This window comes from Perca flavescens, chromosome 14 (assembly GCF_004354835.1).
Source record: "Perca flavescens isolate YP-PL-M2 chromosome 14, PFLA_1.0, whole genome shotgun sequence".
Taxonomy (NCBI): domain Eukaryota; kingdom Metazoa; phylum Chordata; class Actinopteri; order Perciformes; family Percidae; genus Perca; species Perca flavescens.
In genome coordinates, this window is record NC_041344.1 from 8407827 (window position 1) to 8429476 (window position 21650).

Here is a 21650-nt window from a genome sequence, read left to right on the forward strand (position 1 = left end):
CTTTTGCCTTCATTATACAGTGACACGCAGCAAAGGGCAGCAGATCGGATTCGAACCCCCGCCACTGCAGGACTCTGGACTCAGCCAACAGGGGGTGAACGCTCTTACTGGGTGAGCTAGAGGCCACCCCACGTTATTGTATATTTCTTTGTTTCTTTTTTCTTCTTTTTTTCTTTGATATGCACGAATAAAAAAGAAAGATAAACATATATCTATCTATCTCTCTATCATCCACATACTTTTGCCTATATACTGTACTCTGGCTGCTGAATTTGCTTTTCTTGCACACTTGTGGGTGACTCCAGCAGCATCAGCAGAGCAGACTATTCCTGCAGTGCTACAATAACAAATGCATAACTCAGTCCGATGCTTCACAGGCCCCGAAAATATAGAACTTCCCATTAGCCGACATGCACACTGCTGATTTCTCGTGTGGCCAAACGTCATTCTGGGGCCTATCTTCTACACCAAGCACAAACGCTTGTGCGCGTTGCGCTCCACAGTCTAAATGTACTACAGTTAATGGTGGGAAAAAACTGTCTAGGACCCAGACGTTTTTCCCACCATTGACTGCAATGCATTTCCAAGCAGCATGTGGAGCAAGCCAGTGTGTGTGTGTGTGTGTGTGTGTGTGTGTGTGTGTGTGTGTGTGTGTGTGTGTGTGTGTGTGTGTGTGTGTGTGTGTGTGTGTTAGCAGACAGCTTAACTCAGCTGTTGGCTTGGCTCTTGTACTTCTGGGCTCCCTGTTACTTGTTTTTAGGGGAGAAATTTGAGGGGGGTTTTTGACTATACAGCTTGACCTATGACCTCGTCCCTGGAGGGCCCGTGCATGTAACCTGACTTTTTAACCTCGCTGACCTGCTCACAAGACACCCCCCTCCCCTCCACCCCTCCCCCCTTCACAGTCAGCCTACCTTGTTACCTTCACGTGTGTTGATGAAAAGATTGTGTATCATAAAGAATCCTTATATTTCGGCTCGTATAGAGAAGAAAGGAGGGGTTACACCGGGGTTACCCCACTTTTTGGTGACCCTAAGCTGCTTCTTTTTTTTTTTTTTAAAAGGTGGAGCTCAGCCTTTGCATTTGCATCTGCATCCCGTGCAGCTGGGCTCATACATACAGTACAGTGCCTGCGCATACATGCAAACATGCACACTCAAGTTAAGCAGTCATGAGGCACACACAGTTGCCATGTGACGGCTTTTCCTTTTTTTTTTTTCCCCTCCTTTCTCCTATCTCTCCCTCTCTTTTTGGAGTTATGCTTATTGAGGGATGTCAGTGACTGCGCTCATTACTATTATGGGATGCCACACAGGGGTGGGAGGGAGGGGGGGTGAGCGTCACCATGGTAACCATGGTTGCTAAGGGAGGGGGTGGAGGTGGTGGTGGTGGTGGTGGGGGGTGCATGGAAGAATGGGGAAGAGACTGTAGGAGAGGGAGGGGGTGGATTGACTATTATGGTCTGTACGTTGCAAGGTAACTATGCAGAGTGGGGGAGGGGTAACTGAAGTGTGTGTGTGTGTGTGTGTGTGGATGTGTGTGTGAAGGGGGGGGGGGGGGATATTATGGGATGCCTGCCCCCTGATCTCTTTGTGTGTGTGTGCGCGCGCGCGGGGTGTGTGTAGTGTGCGAGGGAGAGAAAGAGGAGACGGCGTCGTGTGCACACGCTGCCCACAAAAAAACACGGAAATATATTTAAATTGTACCGTTACGTTAACACAAAGAGCTTCCAAGTGTTGATGAATTTAGACAAAGTGAGCCCGGAGTTACTGTTTTGGGGAAGCTGTGTGAATCAAGTTGTGAGTATCTCAGTTTTTGGTTTTATTGTTTGTATAAAAAAAAAAAAAAAAAAAATTGTACTTGAGTCAGGGGGTTAAGATGGGTGACATGACCTCGGACGAGATATATTAAGATTGGATATTAAGTGTGTTGGCAGCTCGTTTCTTTATAGTTTGACTCAAATCTGAAGCTGGCCGCCGGTCATGCTCGGCTAGCTCACATGCTAATGGCACGGAAACTAACGATTGTGGCAAAGATGGCATGTCAGTTGAACGCAGAGATGGAGTGAGTGAGGGCGCTAATCTTTGTGAGCTGTCCCACTTATTAGCTAGCTAGATAAAGTTGGATTTATTGTCCAAAGACATCCATGTGGTGAGTGTTTGTACAGCTTTTACCGGGTGCTGTGTTTTGAATGTTATTTGGTGCTAAATATTCACTTCCGTTTTCTTTTCTTTTTTGTTCTTATTTCCCTTGTCGAAACCTGCCCTCATCTTAACTACACACCACGACCTGGGACAGACTCAAGATTGGGTCAGAACCCTGGATTATCCTAAAAACACATAACTTTATTTAGTTAGCTAAACTGTTAGCTAACTAAATAGAAAGTTTTCAGCTGTCCGCTATGTCTGGAAGCGAGGACGACAGAGATGATTATGGAGCCCCCGAGGACCGATTAATGCACGGTAAGACAAGGCTCATTTGTTAGCTGAAATTGCTAATGTTCACACTGGTTGTATGCTAGCATTTTTTTTTTTTTTTACATTCATATCAATCATGTTTCGTTAGCAAAGTGCTCCGCTAGTCAATGCTAACTACCGGGCTACTGGGTGCCAAAAACATTTTCCTAGGATGGCGAAGCCATCGGGAAGCCATGACCCGCCCTACTCTTTCTCTGATTGGCTAGTACTCGTTGCCTGCTCTGGTTGGATTGGTAGGCTTAAGGATAAGAATGTCAGGGTGAGCCAATCGGAGGCTGAGAAAGGCCGAGTAGGGTGGGAAATGCCTTTGCCATCCTGGGGAGAAAAATACTCGCGAGCCGGGTAGCTAACGTCAGCGGCAACATTGGCAAATTCGTTTTTTTTCCCGCGACTGCACTGCTGTTTATCGCCTTAAAAAACACAAAGTTACCCCCCAACCACAGCCAGAGGCGGTATGGCTGAAGGTAGCTGCATTGTCGCGAAGTCACGCCAACTCACCGGCATTTCCCGGGGCCTAATGTTAGCCTGCTACCGGTATTATTTACGTGTCGATGACAAGATGGAGGCAGCCAGTTAGCTTGGAAGCTGGCGGATGACGTTCTGAAGTGTTCCACTCCTCGTGGCCGGCGCCTTCGGTTTGAGTTTGTGAAAAAGTACAAATATTACAATATAGCTAAACAGATCTAGCATCCTACCTTACCGTTTTATCTGTTAAAATAACGACAAGTAACATACTGGTGTGGTCGAAGGTCGCATTGTTTACAGTTTGTATAATACTGACGAGCACGCGCTGCGTACACGGTGGAACCATTGAGAACAAGTAGTCCTGCAAGTTAGCTTTAAGAGCTAAAAATCGATTTAAAAACTGCATTGCAATCTTTAAATGGCATTGACTTTTTATAAACATGTCAAGTGCATACTGCATTAAGAAAATACGATGCTAACAGGAACGTAAACCGATCAAAATATGTGCAAAATCGTTACAGGCAGTTCGATGCATCAGTGCTGGAAGATGTTTCCAGAGCTTTTACTTAAGTAAAAGTGTAAAAAATACACTGTTACAAGTGAAAATGCTGCAGTCAATGTTACTCAAGTCAAGAGCTGGTTTTAATTACTTTATATACTGCAGGGTAGCTTAACCAAGAATTATACATCAGGTTCTATTATATTTTGTATTCATTTTCTATATCTGCAAAGTAACTAGAGCTGTCAAATAAATGTAGTGGAGTAAAAAGTGCAATATTTCCCTCTGAGATGTAGATAAGTAGAAGTACATAGTAGCATAAAATGGATTGTACCTAAGTAGAGTAAATGTACTTGGTTACATTCCACCACTGAGATACGCATGCACTCAGGCAGAAAGTCACAACTAACTTTCATTCATTTAATGCTTTATTGCCATATCAACGTGATTGATAATAATTTGTCTTAGTGAGCTCCCTTAAACAAAGAGACTCCAAATTCATATGTTTTAGAGGTTTGTTTTGTCCAACCAACAGCACAGAAGCCGAAATATATTTATTTTACAATGATATAAAGCAGAGAAACGAGGCAGAACTTCACCCCCGAGATATGGGAACCAGAAAATGATTGTCCTTATAAAAATGGTTGCCAATTTAATAATCTTATTTTGATTTGAACAGCTTTATCGAGTCATTCGTTTCCGCTCAAGGTAGACGTTTTCGTGAGAAAATTGCAAATCAATTGTATGTCGTTCAGGTTTCCATATGCCGTTTTTATTAAGATTACACATCAGTATTTGAACATTTCCCTTTTCATAGCTTGACAGTGTTTTTTGCGTGGCTGAGAATATAGTCCCATCCCTCGCTTCTTTGGAGTTTCTTGGTTGCTATCAAGTGTGATAGAGCAGATAAGTCCAAGGCAAGTTGCAAATACTTGATTTTGCGACTGCCTCAAGTCCAAGTCTCTAGTCTACAGCTCAGGGCCCTGCTTCCTGATCTTAATAATAATACATTTATTTTTTATAGTTGCTTTTCTAGACACCCAAAGACGCTTTACAGTTTTGGTTACAGACAGACAAAACAGACTTACACCCACTGTTAGGATCATTAAGATGCTCCAGGAAAACTGGGGGCACTGGTTTCTATACAAAACAGTAGAAAACTGCTATCACAGTGAGTAACACAGCTCTGGATTTATTTATTTTTTTTAACAAAATTTGTGTAGTTGTACACACACACACACACACAGGTTGTCTCCTTTTTTATAGGACCCAAAAAGCTCATCGCATTAAAGCGTCTTCCTCGCCAGGTGCATCTTAATGGCTGCTTGCCATTTACTTTTAACCATAGTCAATTACATTAACCGGCTCAGAGTGCCACGCCGCTTCACTTTAGAGCCACTGAGGCAATGCCAAACAAACACTGGACTGGGATCCTCTCGGTCATACGGCCTGTGGGAGGGTGTGGTAAATTATAGTGACAAATCAGTTGTAAATTACAGTTTAAACCAACAGCGCAAAACTGATTTTTAATCAGCACTTAAGGGCAAACTTGTAAAATGGAGTAGTAACCCAAACCACTATCTTATCCCCCTACTAGTCCTGGTTTCTTGCGACTCCTGCGGGTTTTCATTCTAGCCATCTAATCATGGACCACTTAAATGTCATTTGACACCAAGTGAATGTGGTTGCAGCCTGGCAGGAGTGGACCGAGGGCTAAACGATTCCGCTCAAGTCCAGACTTTGTTCCCTGACTTGTGTTGAAAACCATGAAAAGTTAGTTGGTCTGTGCAAAAGGAAAAAATGCGGCATCCCGATCATTCTAATTCACACACGAAAAGGCCACATCAATCAATCCCTCTCGTAATTTAGTGATGACAGTAATCTTAAATGGAAAATCCTCTTGATTGAGCCATAATGGAAACAATACAACGTATTTTTAAACGTATATCAAAACCAGGTATGAGTGGAAGAAGCCGGATTGGTTGATTCAGTTAAGAAACCGGGCCAGCCAAAAGGTCACCAGTGTGTGTTTTTGTTTACAGCAGGATATGTGAACAAGTGACTCTATCTTTACGGCTCCCTGTTCAGTAATGGTGTCACACGCCCTAATGCTTTGACACACACTTCCTCAACCATGAAATGTCTCCGCTGGCCTGATTTTTGCAGATGACGAGGATGAGGAGATCTCCGAGAACGAGACTCCGAAGGTGAAGAAGAAGAAGAAGGCCAAGAAGAGCAAAGAGAGCAAGGGCAGCAAGAGGCGGTCGCGCAGAGAGGTGAGGGTGCAGATATTTGTGTACGAGTGTGTGGTCCCTTAACACTGTAAAACTAAGGGATATTAGTAGGGCTGTCCTCGACTAAAGACAATCTTAGTCGACTAACACTTATAGGATTTTGTCGACTAATCGATTAGTTGATTTAATTGACAGAGCTGTGTGCTTTGAGAGGTGGTTAAGACTAGAAAAGCACAATATAAATGTAGTTAATTAACCTTCTGTAAAACTGAGTTTCTCCACAATTAATCCTGCAAAAGCACCACTTTAAATCTTGTGTTTACCATAAATGTGCTCATAAGTTTCTTGGAAATGAGTAATTAAGCATGAATAAGCATAAAAAAAATGACTAATGGACTAAAGAAATCTTAGACTAAGACCAAAACGACCGATTAGTCGACTAATCGACTAAGAGGTGGCAGCCCTAGATATTAGAGCTGCAACGATAACAAAACAAGTTTAAATACGTCACCTTGGATGTTGAAACTAGGATGTGTTAAGCTTCAGACAATTAAAGCGTGACTGTCCGCCGATTTTGATTATCTTCTCATGTAGGCAAAACGATTTATGATTGTAAAATACTCTATGCTGCTCTTCCTGCTCTCATTTGGTAAAATTGAATACTTTACGCTCCTATTTCCTTGTTGTGCCTACGTTTTTTGTTTTGTTTTTTGTAGTAACCTCTCAGACACCTCAGATCTGTCTAACCTATTGATTTCTTCTATCTTATTTTTTTTTCCCCTTCCACTATTCATTAAATTCTCCAGAGTTTTCCTCCCGTAAAATACTTTTTCTATTGCATGTTAGAAAGGACAGTGTATTTTAGGCATCAGAAGTGCAACTATTATCTTGTACGATAAAAGCAATTAAAGAAAATGCTTAAGTTACAAGTTGACAGACATTCAGTCTTCACTTTTTGGAATTTATATCATATTCCATCTTTACTTTTGCAAAAATGTTTTATCTTGCAGTATTATTTTTTTTGCTCTTGTAAGCGAATCTAGTCGTATTTCAGCGAGAGACCTGCTTCCTTGTCCCGTTCCCGTTATTCTTGAGCATAATGGTCTCAGTTTGCTAACTTCTGTCTCTGCTCTCCTTGTTCCAGGAGCTTCCCATCAGCTCCCCCGAGGTCATGGATGTGGGCAAGGTGGAGGAGGCGGAAGACGGCGGCGGCCTCGCCCAGCGCTCCGACAGCGAGGGCAGCGACTACATGCCAGGGCGCAAGAAGAAGAAGAGAGCCAGCAGCGGCAAGGAAAAGAAGAGGAGCAGCTCCGGCGCCGAGCGGAGCAGCTCCAAGAAGAAGGAACCGGAGCCCGAGGAGGAAGACGACGACGATGACGACGACTTCTCGGTGAGGAACGCCAGACGGGGTGTTTTTGAGGGGCAAAAATAACACGTTTCAGTGACGTTTCTTAACGCGTACGTCTGCACTGATAACAGCTTTAATCTTAGAGATTCAGGGTTGTGCGGAGGCCGCACGCAGAGCTTTCGCCATAGCCGACGCAAGTGGCCTGGAGTGTATACTTGTGCGTTGGTGTGTGCATCGATCTCTTTTTAAGAGAATAGCAGGGCCAGCTTGTGTTTGAGAGAGTGACGGGGATTAGCTTTCTGATCACGGTCGGAAATCTGTAGCAGGAAAGGTTAACCCTCTCCTTGATTTCATGTTCTTTGCGGAGAAGGAAAACCCGGAAATGCAACGCTGCCAAGCGGACCAATCACTGCGATGTGTAGTAAGATTTTTTGAGTCAGGCTACGGGTAGGGTCTGTATCTCCACGCACCTACGTACAGTCATGTGAAAAAAAATAAATTAGGACACCCATGCTAAAGCTAACTAAAAAGAGGAATAAAATTTTTTTTAAATTCCCATAGAGGCAGGCAGATTTTTAATTTTAAAGGCCAGTTATTTCATGGATCTTGGCCTTTTGGAATTAAAATAGCCCACCCACATCATCACATACCCTTCACCATACCCCCACATCATCACATACCCTTCACCATACCCCCACATCATCGCATACCCTTCACCATACCCCCACATCATCACATACCCTTCACCATACCCCCACATCATCGCATACCCTTCACCATACCCCCACATCGTCGCATACCCTTCACCATACCCCCACATCATCACATACCCTTCACCATACCCCCACATCATCACATACCCTTCACCATACCCCCACATCATCACATACCCTTCACCATACCCCCACATCATCACATACCCTTCACCATACCCCCACATCATCACATACCCTTCACCATACCCCCACATCATCACATACCCTTCACCATACCCCCACATCATCACATACCCTTCACCATACCCCCACATCATCACATACCCTTCACCATACCCCCACATCATCACATACCCTTCACCATACCCCCACATCGTCGCATACCCTTCACCATACCCCCAAATCGTCGCATACCCTTCACCATACCCCCACATCATCACATACCCTTCACCATACCCCCACATCATCACATACCCTTCACCATATCCCCCACATCATCACATACCCTTCACCATACCCCCACATCATCACATACCCTTCACCATACCCCCACATCATCACATACCCTTCACCATACCCCCACATCATCACATACCCTTCACCATACCCCCACATCATCACATACCCTTCACCATACCCCCACATCGTTGCATACCCTTCACCATACCCCCACATCATCACATACCCTTCACCATATCCCCCACATCATCACATACCCTTCACCATACCCAGAGATTGGCATGGGGTACTTTCCATAAAATCATCTCTCAATGCAAATCAAGCTATTAGGCTAACTGAAATAAAACCATGCCAATCTCTAGTTATGGTGAAGGGCATGTGATGTGGGGCTATTTTAATTTTCATGTTCATTTTCATTCATGTTTTCTCTTGGGCTAATGGCTTCTTTTCGGTTAGTTAGTCGATGTGCGATTGTCCGACCAAATTCTCATTCTTTTGGACAGTCGCTTGTGTAACTTTCATAATGCTTCTTTGAAGAAAAAAAAAAAGCCCAGCTGAACTTGTTTTGGAGGCGCAAATTTTTTTTTAAAGTGAGATGCTTTGGTAGCATCTGGTCACTATGATTCGGAAGTAAACGTGTCGGCGCACGGCAGAGCACTCGGGCCTGTGCTCTGACTGAAGGGAAGACTGAAGCACGTAGGGAGGGAGGATGGACCCCCCGGTCAATATGACCAGCAGTATTCATTTCTCTCGGATGTTATTCAGCACTTGTACATGTAGGATGTGGCGGTTGGTCTTTTGTGGTATGGTGGTTTGACTTAGCACGGGTTGAATTAAAAGGTCTCCACTTTATTACCTTGTGTCGATAATGGGACTTTGAGACAGTCGTCATGTTGAAGGATTGGAAGTTTTCGGTGTATGTTGGAACACAAATGTCCCCAATATGCTTCTTGGACTGGTGGGAAAAATAAAAAAAAATAAAGGTACAGTAAAATGTGTAAAGCATAGCATCATCGTGCAAAATAACCAGCAGGGATGTAAAGCAGGGTTTTCCCAATCGTTGTAAGACTTAGGTGCAGCCCCCGAGCCATTTTGGGCAGCACCTAAGCCGAATTAATGTCAAATTTAATGTGAGCATCAAAACCAACTAAAAGCCTTTTCTCAGATCTAATGATTATAGATGGTTGACTTTTTTTCCGAGAAGTTTTGTCTGTAAGCTTTTTGAGTGTTATTCACTTATTATCTGCTCTAGGTTTTCCAACGTTTTAGACACAGATATAGTAGTAATAATGGGTGAATTTTATAAAAAAAATGTATTCCAATTTGAAAAACGTCACATTTTCATAAAAGGACACCTAAACCCCTAAATGTGCACCTAAGTCTTCCAAAACATGTCAAACCGCTGGGATGGTCCTCACTTAAAAAAAAAAAAATATATATATATATATATATATATATATATATATATATATATATATATTTATCCATCCATGATGAGCGCCTGTCGACCGTGTACCTGTGAAGGAGTCGGTCCGGTTTGACAAACAAAGAGCAAACAGAGATGGTTAAACAAAGAGCTATGTCTGGTGGACTCGAAGCCCAGCGGCCAATAGGGGGCCTGTGTGTGTGTGTCTGTGTTGCTGTTACCATGGCAACCCCACCTAGCACAGCACTGCGCTCTTGACCCTTTTCCTTTTGGTTAGATAAACACGTTTTTGATTCATTGTCAGAGCCGCCCTCGATCCATTCTGCAGCCAGTTCTGTAGGACGAAGAAATTGGCAGCAGGTTTTTGGCGAAAGGGCCGGTGGTGCGGTTTACATTAGACTGGTAGTGGCTGAAACTACTGCTCACCTGCTCGGGGTGTTTTTAAACTTTTGAGGGGCTAAAGCTGCGAAAAATTGGTTTTTAATTTGCCAAAAAAATATTTGCGGGAGGTAGAAAATGGACAGAGAAAAATGGCAGGTTAGCAGCTCAGCCGAGCAATTAGTGTTTTATCGATTCTGACGTTTGAGCCATTTTCTAAGAAAAGATGCCGAACATTTTTGTGTTTCCCGCTGCTAAATTGGGAGGTTTTGCTGCTTTTTTGTTGTCTTTTTGTGATCGTAAACTAGAAATTGTTTGTTTTTTGGATAACAAAACGGAGCTGTTTGAAGACGTGATCTTGAGCTTTTCACTATGTTGTTGTAGACCAAATTGTTGCGTTAATCAAGAAAATAATTGGCAGATTTACATATAATGCAATTAATAGTTTCAGCCTTTTGTTGCTTTGATAGGAGTGACTCTGTCAGAAGTGAAAGTTGGACAATAGGGTCAAAGTATATCGATAAATCTTAAAACTGTTTTTTACTTTAAGTGATAATGATTTAAGTCATTTATCAGAAATGTCATCAGTTTGTTGACAAACTAACATAATCCACCGTATTGGCACTAAATTAGTAATTTTATCACCAAGCCATTTAATTATCTTTTGAAACTAAGAGTGGCAGGTAAATCCAAATGGAACTTATCAAATATTTATTTTTGTTGCAGTTGTCTGGTTGCTAATTTCAGGCCCTCTTCACCAGACACTTAAAACCTCATAACCCTGCAAATGTGGTCCGGTCAAGTTCGTCGAAAATCATTTCTGAAATTAACTATAACAATCATTAATTCCAGGTAAAAAGCTGTTGTGGAAAGCCCGTGCTTCTGATATCTGGGTCATAATCATTTTGTATATGGGGAGGTAGAAATAATGGCTGTTGCTGACGCACAGGGAGAGAACAAAGGTGTTTTTGTGGGAGGTGGATGGCAACGTTTCCTTATTTTATTTAATTTAATGTTTTTTTTATAAAAAGTCTACACAGGAACTGTGCAGTTTAGACTTATTGCTCCAGATCCAAAATGGAAAGCCACAACGGGTCCCACGTGTTCATCCCACAGCCAAAGCGTGATCTGCTTCTGATGTAAAATGTGTTTTGTTTGTGAATAACAATAATTGGCACCAGTCATGTTGTCTCTATAGCGCATGTTGAATTATGGGCAGCAACAGCTTTTCATATGTTAGGGCTCGTCCGCTAAACCAGGTTCTCCTCCACACTCTGGTCACCTAATCAACTGATCAGATTAATGTTGATACAGTGGGGGAAATAAGTATTTGACCCCTTGCTGATTTTGCAGGTTTGCCCACGTACAAAGAATGCAAAAATCTACAATTGTAATCATATGTACATTCTAACAGTGAAAGACAGAATCCCAAAGAAAATTCCAGAAAATCACATCATATGAATTTATTAAAATTGATAACCATCTGATGAGGAAAAACAAGTATTTGACCCCTTGGACAAACAGCAAGTATTCTGGCTCCTACAAGCCAGTTAGTCTTTCTTTAAGACACAGCCCCAATCCGAACCAATTATCTACATCAAATATACCTGCCTCACCTCGTTACCTGTATAAAAGACACCTGTCAACACCCAAACAACCAGCATCCAACATCACTACCATGGGCAAGACCAAAGAGCTTTCTACGGACATCAGGGACAAGATTGTTGATCTGCACAAGGCTGGGATGGGCTACAAGAGAATCGGAAAGCAACTTGGAGAGAAAAGATCAACTGTCGGTGCAGTTATCAGGAAATGGAAGAAGCACCACACCACCGCCAACCTCCCTTGATCTAGGCCTCCACACAAGATCTTGCCTCGTAGGGTGTCACTGATCATGCGAACGGTGAGGAATCATCCCAAAACCACAAGGGGGGGAACTGATGAATCAACTGAAGGCAGCTGGGACCACAGTTACAAAAGAAACGGTTGGTAACACACTACGCCGTCATGGATTGAAATCCTGCAGCGCACGCAAGGTCCCCCTGCTCAAGAAGAAACATGTACAGGCCCGCATGAAGTTCGCCATTCACCACCTGGACGACTCAGAAGAGGCCTGGAAGAAGGTGATGTGGTCAGATGAGACCAAAATAGAACTTTTTGCCTCAACTCAACTCGTCGTGTTTGGAGGGCAAAGAACACCGAGTACAACCCAAAGAACACCATCCCCACCGTCAAGCATGGTGGTGGCAACATCATGCTTTGGGGGTGCTTTTCAGCCAAGGGGACGGGACAACTCCATCGTATTGAGGGGAGGATGGACGGGGCCATGTATCGTGGAATTCTGGACCGAGATCTCCTTCCCTCAGTGAGAGAACTGAAGATGGGTCGAGGATGGGTGTTTCAGCACGACAACGACCCTAAGCACACTGCCAAAGCAACAAAAGAGTGGCTGAAGAAGAAGCACATCAAGGTTCTGGAGTGGCCTAGCCAGTCTCCAGACCTGAATCCGATTGAAAATCTTTGGAGGGAGCTTAAAATTTGAGTTGCCAGGCGACAACCTCGGAACCTGAATGATTTGGAGGCTGTCTGCAGAGAGGAGTGGGCCAACATCCCTGCCGAAATGTGCATAAACCTTGTCACCAACTATAAAAACCGTTTGACATCTGAGCTGGCCAATAATGGCTTTTCTACAAAATATTAACATGGTGTTTGTCCAGGGGGTCAAATACTTGTTTTTCCTCATCAGATGGTTATCAATTTTAATAAATTCATATGATGTGATTTTCTGGAATTTTCTTTGGGATTCTGTCTTTCACTGTTAGAATGTACATATGATTACAATTGTAGATTTTTGCATTCTTTGTAAGTGGGCAAACCTGCAAAATCAGCAAGGGGTCAAATACTTATTTCCCCCACTGTAACTCCTCACTTACTGAGTTAAAGTGGTTGTTAGAAAACCCGCTGTGCCGTGTTTTCAGACAGAATAACAATCTCTGATTCCAACTTGTTAAATGTGAACATTTTCTAGTTTCTTCTCTCCTCTTTGACAGTAAACTAAATATCTGTTGAGTTGTGGACAAAACGAGACATCTGAGGATGTGATCTTGGCCTTTGGGAAACAAGGATCCACATTTTTTCACCATTTTCTGACATTTTATAGACCAAACAACTAATCCATTAATCTAGAAAAGAATCGTGAGTTGCAGCCCTAGATGTGTGTACTGTGACACTGCGTCTTACAGCTGCTGTGCGGATCATGTAATGTTATGTGAAAGTTATTAAGTTAGTTGTATAGATTGGACAGATGGCCTTAGAACCAAGGGTCTAATTTTCGTGGTTACCTACAGGTTTTGTTTAACGCGTATATTTTGTCAGGTTTGTTGACTGTATTGTTTGTTTTAATTTACCAATGACTGGTTAATGAAGCTTATTGTTTGTTTCCCCGTAGGAGCCAAAGTCGTCATCGCAGCTGCTGGACGACTGGGGCATGGAGGACATCGACCACCTCTTCACTGAGGAAGACTACCGCTCTCTAACCAACTACAAGGCCTTCAGCCAATTCGTCAGGTAGACACACTCATTTGCACTTAAGCTCCGAATGTGCTGGGGGGAAATCCAATGTTGGCTTGTCTGGAGATAAATGGCCAGAGGTCGGTCACCTTCCACTTTCTGTGGATGTGTTGGCATTTTAAATTCCTTGTGGATTTCTGAGGACTATGGTTAACTGCTCCTCAGATCTCTGCAGGGTAAATCCAGACAGCTAGCTAGACTATCTGTCCAATCTGAGTTTTCATTTGCACGACTAAAACAACCTTCGAACACACAAGTTCCTTCCCGAGGCTGTTTTGCATCGGTACCGTCACTGTGTAGTCTAAATATCCTGTGTTGCACTATTTGGCTGTTCTTTTTCATACTCTTATGACCGGTTTTGGAAGTGAAACGTAGCTAATGTTGCACTTGCCGAAATCTGCAATCGTCAAAATGTGTCCACTGCGATTGTGTTTGGTTCACCAGACTGTATTTTTTTAAATGTGGGTTTTCCTTTCCCCTCCCCTCCAGGCCCCTCATCGCAGCCAAGAACCCCAAGATCGCCGTGTCCAAGATGATGATGGTTCTGGGCGCCAAGTGGCGCGAGTTCAGCACCAACAACCCCCTGAGAGGAGCCGCGGCTGCCAACGCAGCCCTGGCCACCGCCAACGTACCGGCGGCAGTCGACACCATGGTGGCGGAAGTCGCCCCAGCTCCCGAAGCCCCGCCAGCCCTGGTAGAGCCTCAGCTGCCCCCTCCCCCACCGCTACGCAAGGCCAAGACAAAGGAAGGCAAAGGTACAGTAGGGAGGAGGCAGTGGGTGTCATTTCCCCACGATTTGGATAGACGACCAACCAATCAGAGCTTTGTAGGCCAGGATTAAAAGACAAGGTTTACAATACTTGTGTCATTGTCAACAAATTCCATGAAAAGTCCCCAAACCTTCCACTTGTTGGTCTGTCACACAATACTTTCTGACTTCCTGAAATTAGGCTGAACACAAGAAAACCCATAGAATTGTCAAATGATATTCCACGACCTGAAATATCAAAGCTGGTTTGGGGATATCCCATCCTGAATATCAGACATTTTTCTGCTAGAAGAGGTCGTTTTGGGGTAACTTCCATCACTGTTATGGGAACAACACAGTTTGATTTCCGGCTGATCTTGTATTCAAATGTTTCTCAGCCCTGTGCGTGACTGACCTCTGCCTTTTTTACTGTTTTGTGTCGGCAGGTCCCAACGCCCGCAAGAAGTCAAAACCTACGCCTAAACCACAAGACAAGAAGAATAATGCCAAGACCAAGAAAGTGGCTCCTCTCAAAATCAAACTGGGAGGCTTCAACAGCAAGCGGAAACGCTCATCGGTACGATTCCGCCTCTCCCTCTCTCTCTCGTCTCCTTGCTTCTTGCGAACACTTGTGCCCCTAAATACAGTTGAGATGCGTTGTTACCGTTTTAGAGCCGCACAGATGAATCGATTATTTGTCAACAACACGTTAATCGCCAACCATTTTGATAATGGAGTAATCGGTTTGAGTAATCCTTTTAAGAAGCGAGAGTTAAAATTCTCTGATTCCAGCTTCTTAAATGTGAATATCTGCTGGTTTCGTCACTCCTCTGCGACAGTTAACTGACTAGGTTTGAGTTGTGGATAAAGGACAAGATTCAAAGACGTCATTTAGTGCTTTGGGAAAACACCGATCGACATTTTTCACCATTTTCTGACATTTCATAGACGTCAATAAACAACTAATCGAGGAAATGATCCGCACATTAATCCACAACGCAATGTATCTTTAGTTGCAGCCCTAAACTCTTTCTTTAATACAAGATGCTTGTCTCTCATGTTGCGCAGAGCGAGGAGGATGAGCCTGAAGTGGACAGTGACTTTGAGGACGGTAGCATGAACAGCGTCTCCGTCTCCGAGGGATCAAACAGCCGCAGCAGCCGCAGCAAGAAGAAGCCGTCCAAGAGCAAACCCAAGAAAAAGAAAGGTACGCGCGTACGGGACGGTGCTAAAATGAATCCTTCTTTGTCTTTTCCATGGTTGTCCTTTTTTTTTTTTTTTTTTTTTTTTTTTTTATTTCTTTCAGTTTCTTTTTCTTTTCTCCTCTTGCGGTGACATTGAATACCCAATCTGTTTTGTGTAACCTGCGGGAGTTGAACCCGTTACCCTGGTTGTTTGACGCTCTACGTGGTGAGTCGGAGCTCTACCTGCTGAGGTGCGAACGGCTGCAGATAGAGCCTACAGTTAGCAGATTAAACACACAGTGGCCAACAGTAATTACTGCGTGCAGGGTTAAGCATTAACAGTGGAATGCACAACAACAACAGGAGGAGGTGTATGTGCCTGTGCCCATGAATGCGCGCGCATGAGTCACTGTGAGTCAGCTGAATTATGAGTATATTTAGAAAGACGACATCTTGGTCTGGGTTGTCGCCTACTTGCACATCCTCTGTAGCCGCTCAGACCACGTCATGGATGAATTGAGGTTCTGTGGAAATAATTTCAACGGCTGTTGTGTTTGGTTGAGGACCCAAGGTGAACTTAAGGCGAACATATAACCCTTGAAATCTGACATTTTGGAAGGAAACGCAACATACGTTGTGTGTATTTTGGCAAATACATCCTTAAGAAATACTACAACTTCTCTGACAAAAACGTGAGACTTGTTTATTGTGAGTTTTAGCTTTTATTTAACCTTGCTATTAAACGTTTCAGCCAAATATTGAGGAACGAGCAATAAAGATGGATTTTACCCGCCAAAATGGACGTTTTTATATTTTCACCGTGAAGCGCTTCAATTTCAGTCTGTCGGTGTCGATGAGGAAATGTGTTATTGGGGAGATATGACTCACCGAGTGGGTTTTCCTCTCACAAACATCAACAGCACACAGACAAATGTCACAAACGCTAAGCCTGGAGCCGCCGCACATATCACACCCCAGTGTCTCGGGTTAAATGTGAGATGTTCGGAGGTGTTTTTGGAAATAAAAAAGTTTTCTCTCTAAATCAGAAGCGGAGGAGGGCGACGGCTATGAGACCGACCACCAGGACTACTGTGAGGTTTGCCAGCAGGGGGGAGAGATCATCCTGTGTGACACCTGTCCCAGAGCGTACCACATGGTCTGCCTGGACCCCGACATGGAGAAAGCCCCCGAGGGCACCTGGAGCTGCCCACACTGTGTAAGCAACCCACATATACTCTTAGGCCTGGGTGATAGGGATAAAATCAGACCCCACGATATTGTTGACCAAATACCTCTATCTATATTGCGGCGATATTCTAGTGTCGACAATTGGTGCTTTGACAAAATATCTTCACACTTAGACATTACTGATGATTATTTATCTATAATCTAAGTGGGGGAAAAGGCAAATAATAGAACAGCTAGAACAGTCTGGTAATTTCAGAAACGTACATCATTTTACTGTAATGCAGCTTTTAAAACCAGTAAGGAAAGGAATACCTACAAATTATCTTTTTGAGTGTTAAACATTTGCAAGTCGAGGCAAAAAAAAGACCCTTCTCAAACATTGACTGCAGTGTAATCCACTTTTTGTGCATTTCATGTTCAGTAGGTTCCAAACACACAAAGACCCCATTTCCACTTAGGTGATACCAACACGAGTGGACAGCCGAGACACATTTTCACTCCTGTGTCTACCGTGTCCCCCCCAGCTGACCACTCGTGTTCAGATCGGCCTACATCACTTCCCGATAGAACGTTAAAGGACCTGGCGCGCAGTTATAAACGTCCACGCTATCGCCAGTCATGTTGCCGTTTGTGTCGGTACGGCTGGAGAAAATCGCTATCTGCAGAATCCAACCCATCTCCGGGCAAAACGGTGCGAGTTATAAAACGGGCAGGTCATGGATCGCTGGCGCGCTCTCACAAAAACAACCGCCACCTTCCCGCACCGATGGCTCGTTTTCCTGTCAGCACACGTTCGCGTTTATACAACAAAAGATGCGCGGTCAAATGCGTCCCACGCTATCCCAGCAAAGGGTTTGAGTTATGGGGTCACAGTGCGTCTTGGTGGCTTACTATTTAGCGCTGTCTACTTGCGATCTGATCGCATTTTTAAGACACATTTTAAAAACGGGGCCATAGTTTCTCCCCTAAGTCTCGAAACTACAACAAACTCAAACCAAGTATGAGCTGGAAAAAGAGACTTCAGATAAAGTTGCAGGAGTAGAAAGGCTCAGCAGACGGTTTGGGCAGGTCCGAGCGTCTCAAATGGTCTCAACATAATGATAATAAAACGTCTTAAAGACATTAAACGAGGATCAAAACCCTCAAATGAAGATTTCTTTTTTTTTTTGCTGCAGTTGAACAGAACAGGAACTTTTTGTTTTCACGAGCTTTTCCATTTCATTCCAGGAGAAGGAGGGCATCCAGTGGGAGGCCAGGGAGGAGGTGTCCGAAGGCGAGGAGGACCTCGGCGAGACTGGAGAGATGGAGGAGGACGACCACCACATGGAGTTCTGCAGGGTGTGCAAAGACGGAGGCGAGCTGCTCTGCTGCGACTCGTGCCCCTCGTCGTACCACATCCACTGCCTCAACCCGCCACTGCCGGAGATCCCTAACGGCGAGTGGATCTGCCCCCGCTGCACGGTGAGTCGCCAGCAGATGACCCACCCACCCCGGGTCAAAGGGCGGTGATTTCGACCTGTCAGTCGTGGCAGCTGACTTCGGAGGGGGGGAGATATGTCATTGATCCTGTTATTTGTGCTCTGTCTGCCCCGCCGCTGCTTTAAATGGATCCAGGAGTTATTTCTGTGCCTGTTTGGGTCAGCATGGCCTGATTAGTGGGGTTTTAACAATCATGGTTTCGTTCCACAACTCAAGAAACCATAGCAGAGGTACATGAAGTGTAACCAGGGACACGTGAAGCAGATTTAATTGCATTCCTCTTGCATCTTCTACCACAGCAGCTGAATATTTTTTCGATGTTACAAAGTGGTATAGTCATGAAAATCCTGGAATATTATGGAGATTTGAGAAATCCTGAGATAAAAATCTGGCATCCAGGTCATAGATATCCAAGAAAGGTTTAAAAAAAAAAAAAAAAAAAAAAAAAAAAAAAAAATGTTTTAAGGGCAACTGGATAAAGTTGCCTGAGGCATTTCATCCAAGAGAATTCGTCAGTTCTGACTGAACGCTAGGGGAAACCAAGCTATCTAACCTCTGTGGGGACGATCTAGGCCGCTTCCTTCGTTAGTGCTCCTGGCTGTTATAACAGATGGTCGTTGGAGACAGCCGAGGCCAAGTCGTATTAAAAGTAGCGACCTTTTGTTGGCATTCTCGCACGATGCAATTTCTTTCCCTTTTTTCTTTTTTTTGAGTATTTTCAAAATGTTCTATATAAGGAAACGTACATAAACTCACAAAGACACAACTCCAAATCCCTTCCCTGACCCACCCACTTTAAGGAACACCGAACGAGTCATCGGCAGAATAAGCCGTTTGGCATTGGCAGAGACGATTTGGCAAATTATTCATGGGCGCAACACACACTCTGCGCTGCTGCTCATCCCACAAATGCATGTTCGGAACTAAACAGGCTTTCCGACAGTATGAGATTTATTGCCAAAAAGCATTGTTGCCACAGACAAATAATCTACCAAACACAAATTTCCTTACTTTTTGTGCTAAGTTTAGCTCGTCCTGACGACCAGTGGTGTATCAATTCCGATTAGGTCCACTAAATTAGTCGGCAAGCTATCCATACAGGCTGCCAAATCTCGAGAAATGTTGGATTCATCTATAAGAGTATGTGTAAACCTTTTGTGGAATACACCTGAAACACGGCATCTCGCAATAGGAAGATGGGAATCCAACTTCCACGTGATGGTGATGCCCTTCCTGCCAAAGCCCAGGGCTATTGTAAGAAACTACTTTTTTGGAAGCTTTTTAACTGTGCAGCTAATGGTCGTAAAGTTGCCTAAGGGGCACATTTGTGGATCTAGTGGGAAGGCAAATCCACCGAGCTTTGTCACAATGTCACTAAAGTCAAGCCAGAGTGTAGTGAGCATGGTGCCAAGTTTGGACATTTTGAAAGAAAAGGGTCAACACTATAAGGTTAATATATTATTTATTTTTCTTCAGTGTCCACCCATGAAAGGGAAAGTCCAAAAGATCCTGACGTGGCGGTGGGGCGACGCTCCTCCACCCACACCCGTCCCCCGCCCTCCAGACCTACCGGCCGATTCCCCCGACCCCGCCCCGCTGGCAGGGCGGCCGATGAGGGAGTTCTTCGCCAAGTGGTCCAACATGTCGTACTGGCATTGCTCCTGGGTCACGGAGCTCCAGGTGTGTGGAGCACGTGCGTAAACAAACACTCTATTCGACCCTGTTTCGTATCCCTGTTGTAACCTTCGTGTCTCCCCCCCACTCTAGCTCGAGCTTCATTGTCAGGTAATGTTCAGAAACTACCAGAGGAAGAACGACATGGATGATCCGCCACCCATCGACTTTGGCGAAGGAGAGGAGGACAAGAGCGTTAAGAGGAAGAACAAGAACCCCATGTATGCAGAGCTGGAGGAGAAATACCTCCGCTTTGGAATCAAGTGGGAGTGGCTAATGATGCACCGCATCATCAACCACAGGTTAGCACGCACAGTTAAACAACACACACACACACACACACACATTTTGAGAGATGAGCTTTGATGCTACAACTTTACTGGCAGGAAGAAGAAAAGCTCTTCTACTAATGGTTCTGAATTACTACTGTATATCCCAGGATTGGTAGATTTATTAAGTATAACAGAAGTTATTTGGGCTTTTATCCAAAAATCTAGCATGTCTACTTTAGATATTGGGGTCATGAATCATCTTAGATTAAAGTACTAGGACAGCACTCCAATGTAATGCTTTTTATAAGGGCTGCAACGGATGAGGAAAATATGCAATTTGCAATAATGTTGAATATTGCCGTAATGATAATACTTGAGATAGAACAGATATTAAAGTATACTCAGTTCTGCATTTCTGCTGCTGTCGGTATCTTGCTAAAATACTACAAACTGTTCGTTGAATGTAAAATTAATGAAAGGAAATCATTTCAAATCATTAAATTGACTATAAAAGGCCCCACTAAAAAAAGAATGACTTTTCTAAAGATTCTATTTTCTTTCAACTAAATATGTGCGTGTCTTTTCGCGATATGACGCAGTCTTTCGCCCTACTTTTTAATGCCACACAACCGACGTTTCGGGCAGCACCCTTCCTTAGCGTGTGCACAGGCCGATTGCAAACAACAATTTGTCAGGAATCCTCTGCCAAACATGAAGACGACTTTGATTAAATTGAAATTCCCCCCCCCCTTTTTTTGCTGTGCGTTTTCCAGTGTGGACAGGAAGAATAACGTCCACTACCTGATCAAGTGGCGAGAGCTGGCGTACGACCAGGCCACCTGGGAGGCTGACGACATGGACGTACCGGAGTTTGACACCTACAAGGTGCAGTACTGGAACCACAGGTGAGATACAGCCACAGAACGGCAGCTTTGAAACTGCAGCGTAATGCAGAGATACTCTACTCAGCTCTACTCACCGCGCGCGTTTGTTTCAGAGAGCTGATGATGGGAGACGAGGGGAAACCTGGGAAGAAGATCAAGGTGAAAGGAAGAGTGAAGCGGCCCGACAGACCTCCTGAGAACCCCGTGGTCGATGTGAGTCCAAAGTTTTTATTTGTTTTTGACCTCCTTTTTTAGACTCTCACAGGAGCAACTGTGTACCAAAACCATTCAGCCGGCAACTGTTGCCGAGCTCGAAAGTAGGGCTGCACGATATGAGGAAAATGTCCAATTGCGATTATTTTAACAGATGTTGCGATTTGCAAATTGAAGGGAATGATCATTTTGTATAATTTTTCTCATTTTCATTGAAAATTTTTAAAATAATGGTGTGATTTTTGCGAGGATCTGTACCAAACAAAGATTGTTTCTTTAGTGTGTAGGATGCAATTTGTAGGCCGGGACGTCTCTACAGCACCATGATGCTCAATCCAGAGTGGGATTTGGATATTGCACTAGTTGGTATTGCGATTCCGATAACATTGTGATTAATTGTGCAGCCCTATTCCAAATTGAGACATGCTGCTTCTTC

General features: G+C 43.9%; 1 protein-coding gene across 6 annotated transcripts in view; it reads left to right on the forward strand.

Moving 5' to 3' along the window:
• The first annotated feature begins 1561 nt into the window (after positions 1 to 1561).
• LOC114567903 (chromodomain-helicase-DNA-binding protein 4) overlaps positions 1562 to 21650 on the forward strand; it is a 40499-nt gene continuing 20410 nt past the window's right edge. For 4 of the 6 annotated variants that reach the window (XM_028597127.1, XM_028597129.1, XM_028597130.1 and 1 more), the window contains exons 1-14: positions 1562 to 1799; positions 2299 to 2462; positions 5608 to 5717; positions 6820 to 7065; positions 13451 to 13569; positions 14062 to 14327; positions 14767 to 14897; positions 15389 to 15527; positions 16551 to 16720; positions 17920 to 18153; positions 19648 to 19851; positions 19939 to 20147; positions 20891 to 21022; positions 21115 to 21214. In XM_028597127.1, coding sequence (XP_028452928.1) covers positions 2402 to 2462; positions 5608 to 5717; positions 6820 to 7065; positions 13451 to 13569; positions 14062 to 14327; positions 14767 to 14897; positions 15389 to 15527; positions 16551 to 16720; positions 17920 to 18153; positions 19648 to 19851; positions 19939 to 20147; positions 20891 to 21022; positions 21115 to 21214 — 2121 coding nt within the window. In that variant the 5' untranslated portion in view covers positions 1562 to 1799; positions 2299 to 2401. Of the gene's footprint in view, positions 1800 to 1882; positions 2152 to 2298; positions 2463 to 2817; positions 3131 to 5607; positions 5718 to 6819; positions 7066 to 13450; positions 13570 to 14061; positions 14328 to 14766; positions 14898 to 15388; positions 15528 to 16550; positions 16721 to 17919; positions 18154 to 19647; positions 19852 to 19938; positions 20148 to 20890; positions 21023 to 21114; positions 21215 to 21650 lie in introns of those variants that run through there. The other 2 variants (XM_028597128.1, XM_028597133.1) reach the window with 2 other exon arrangements.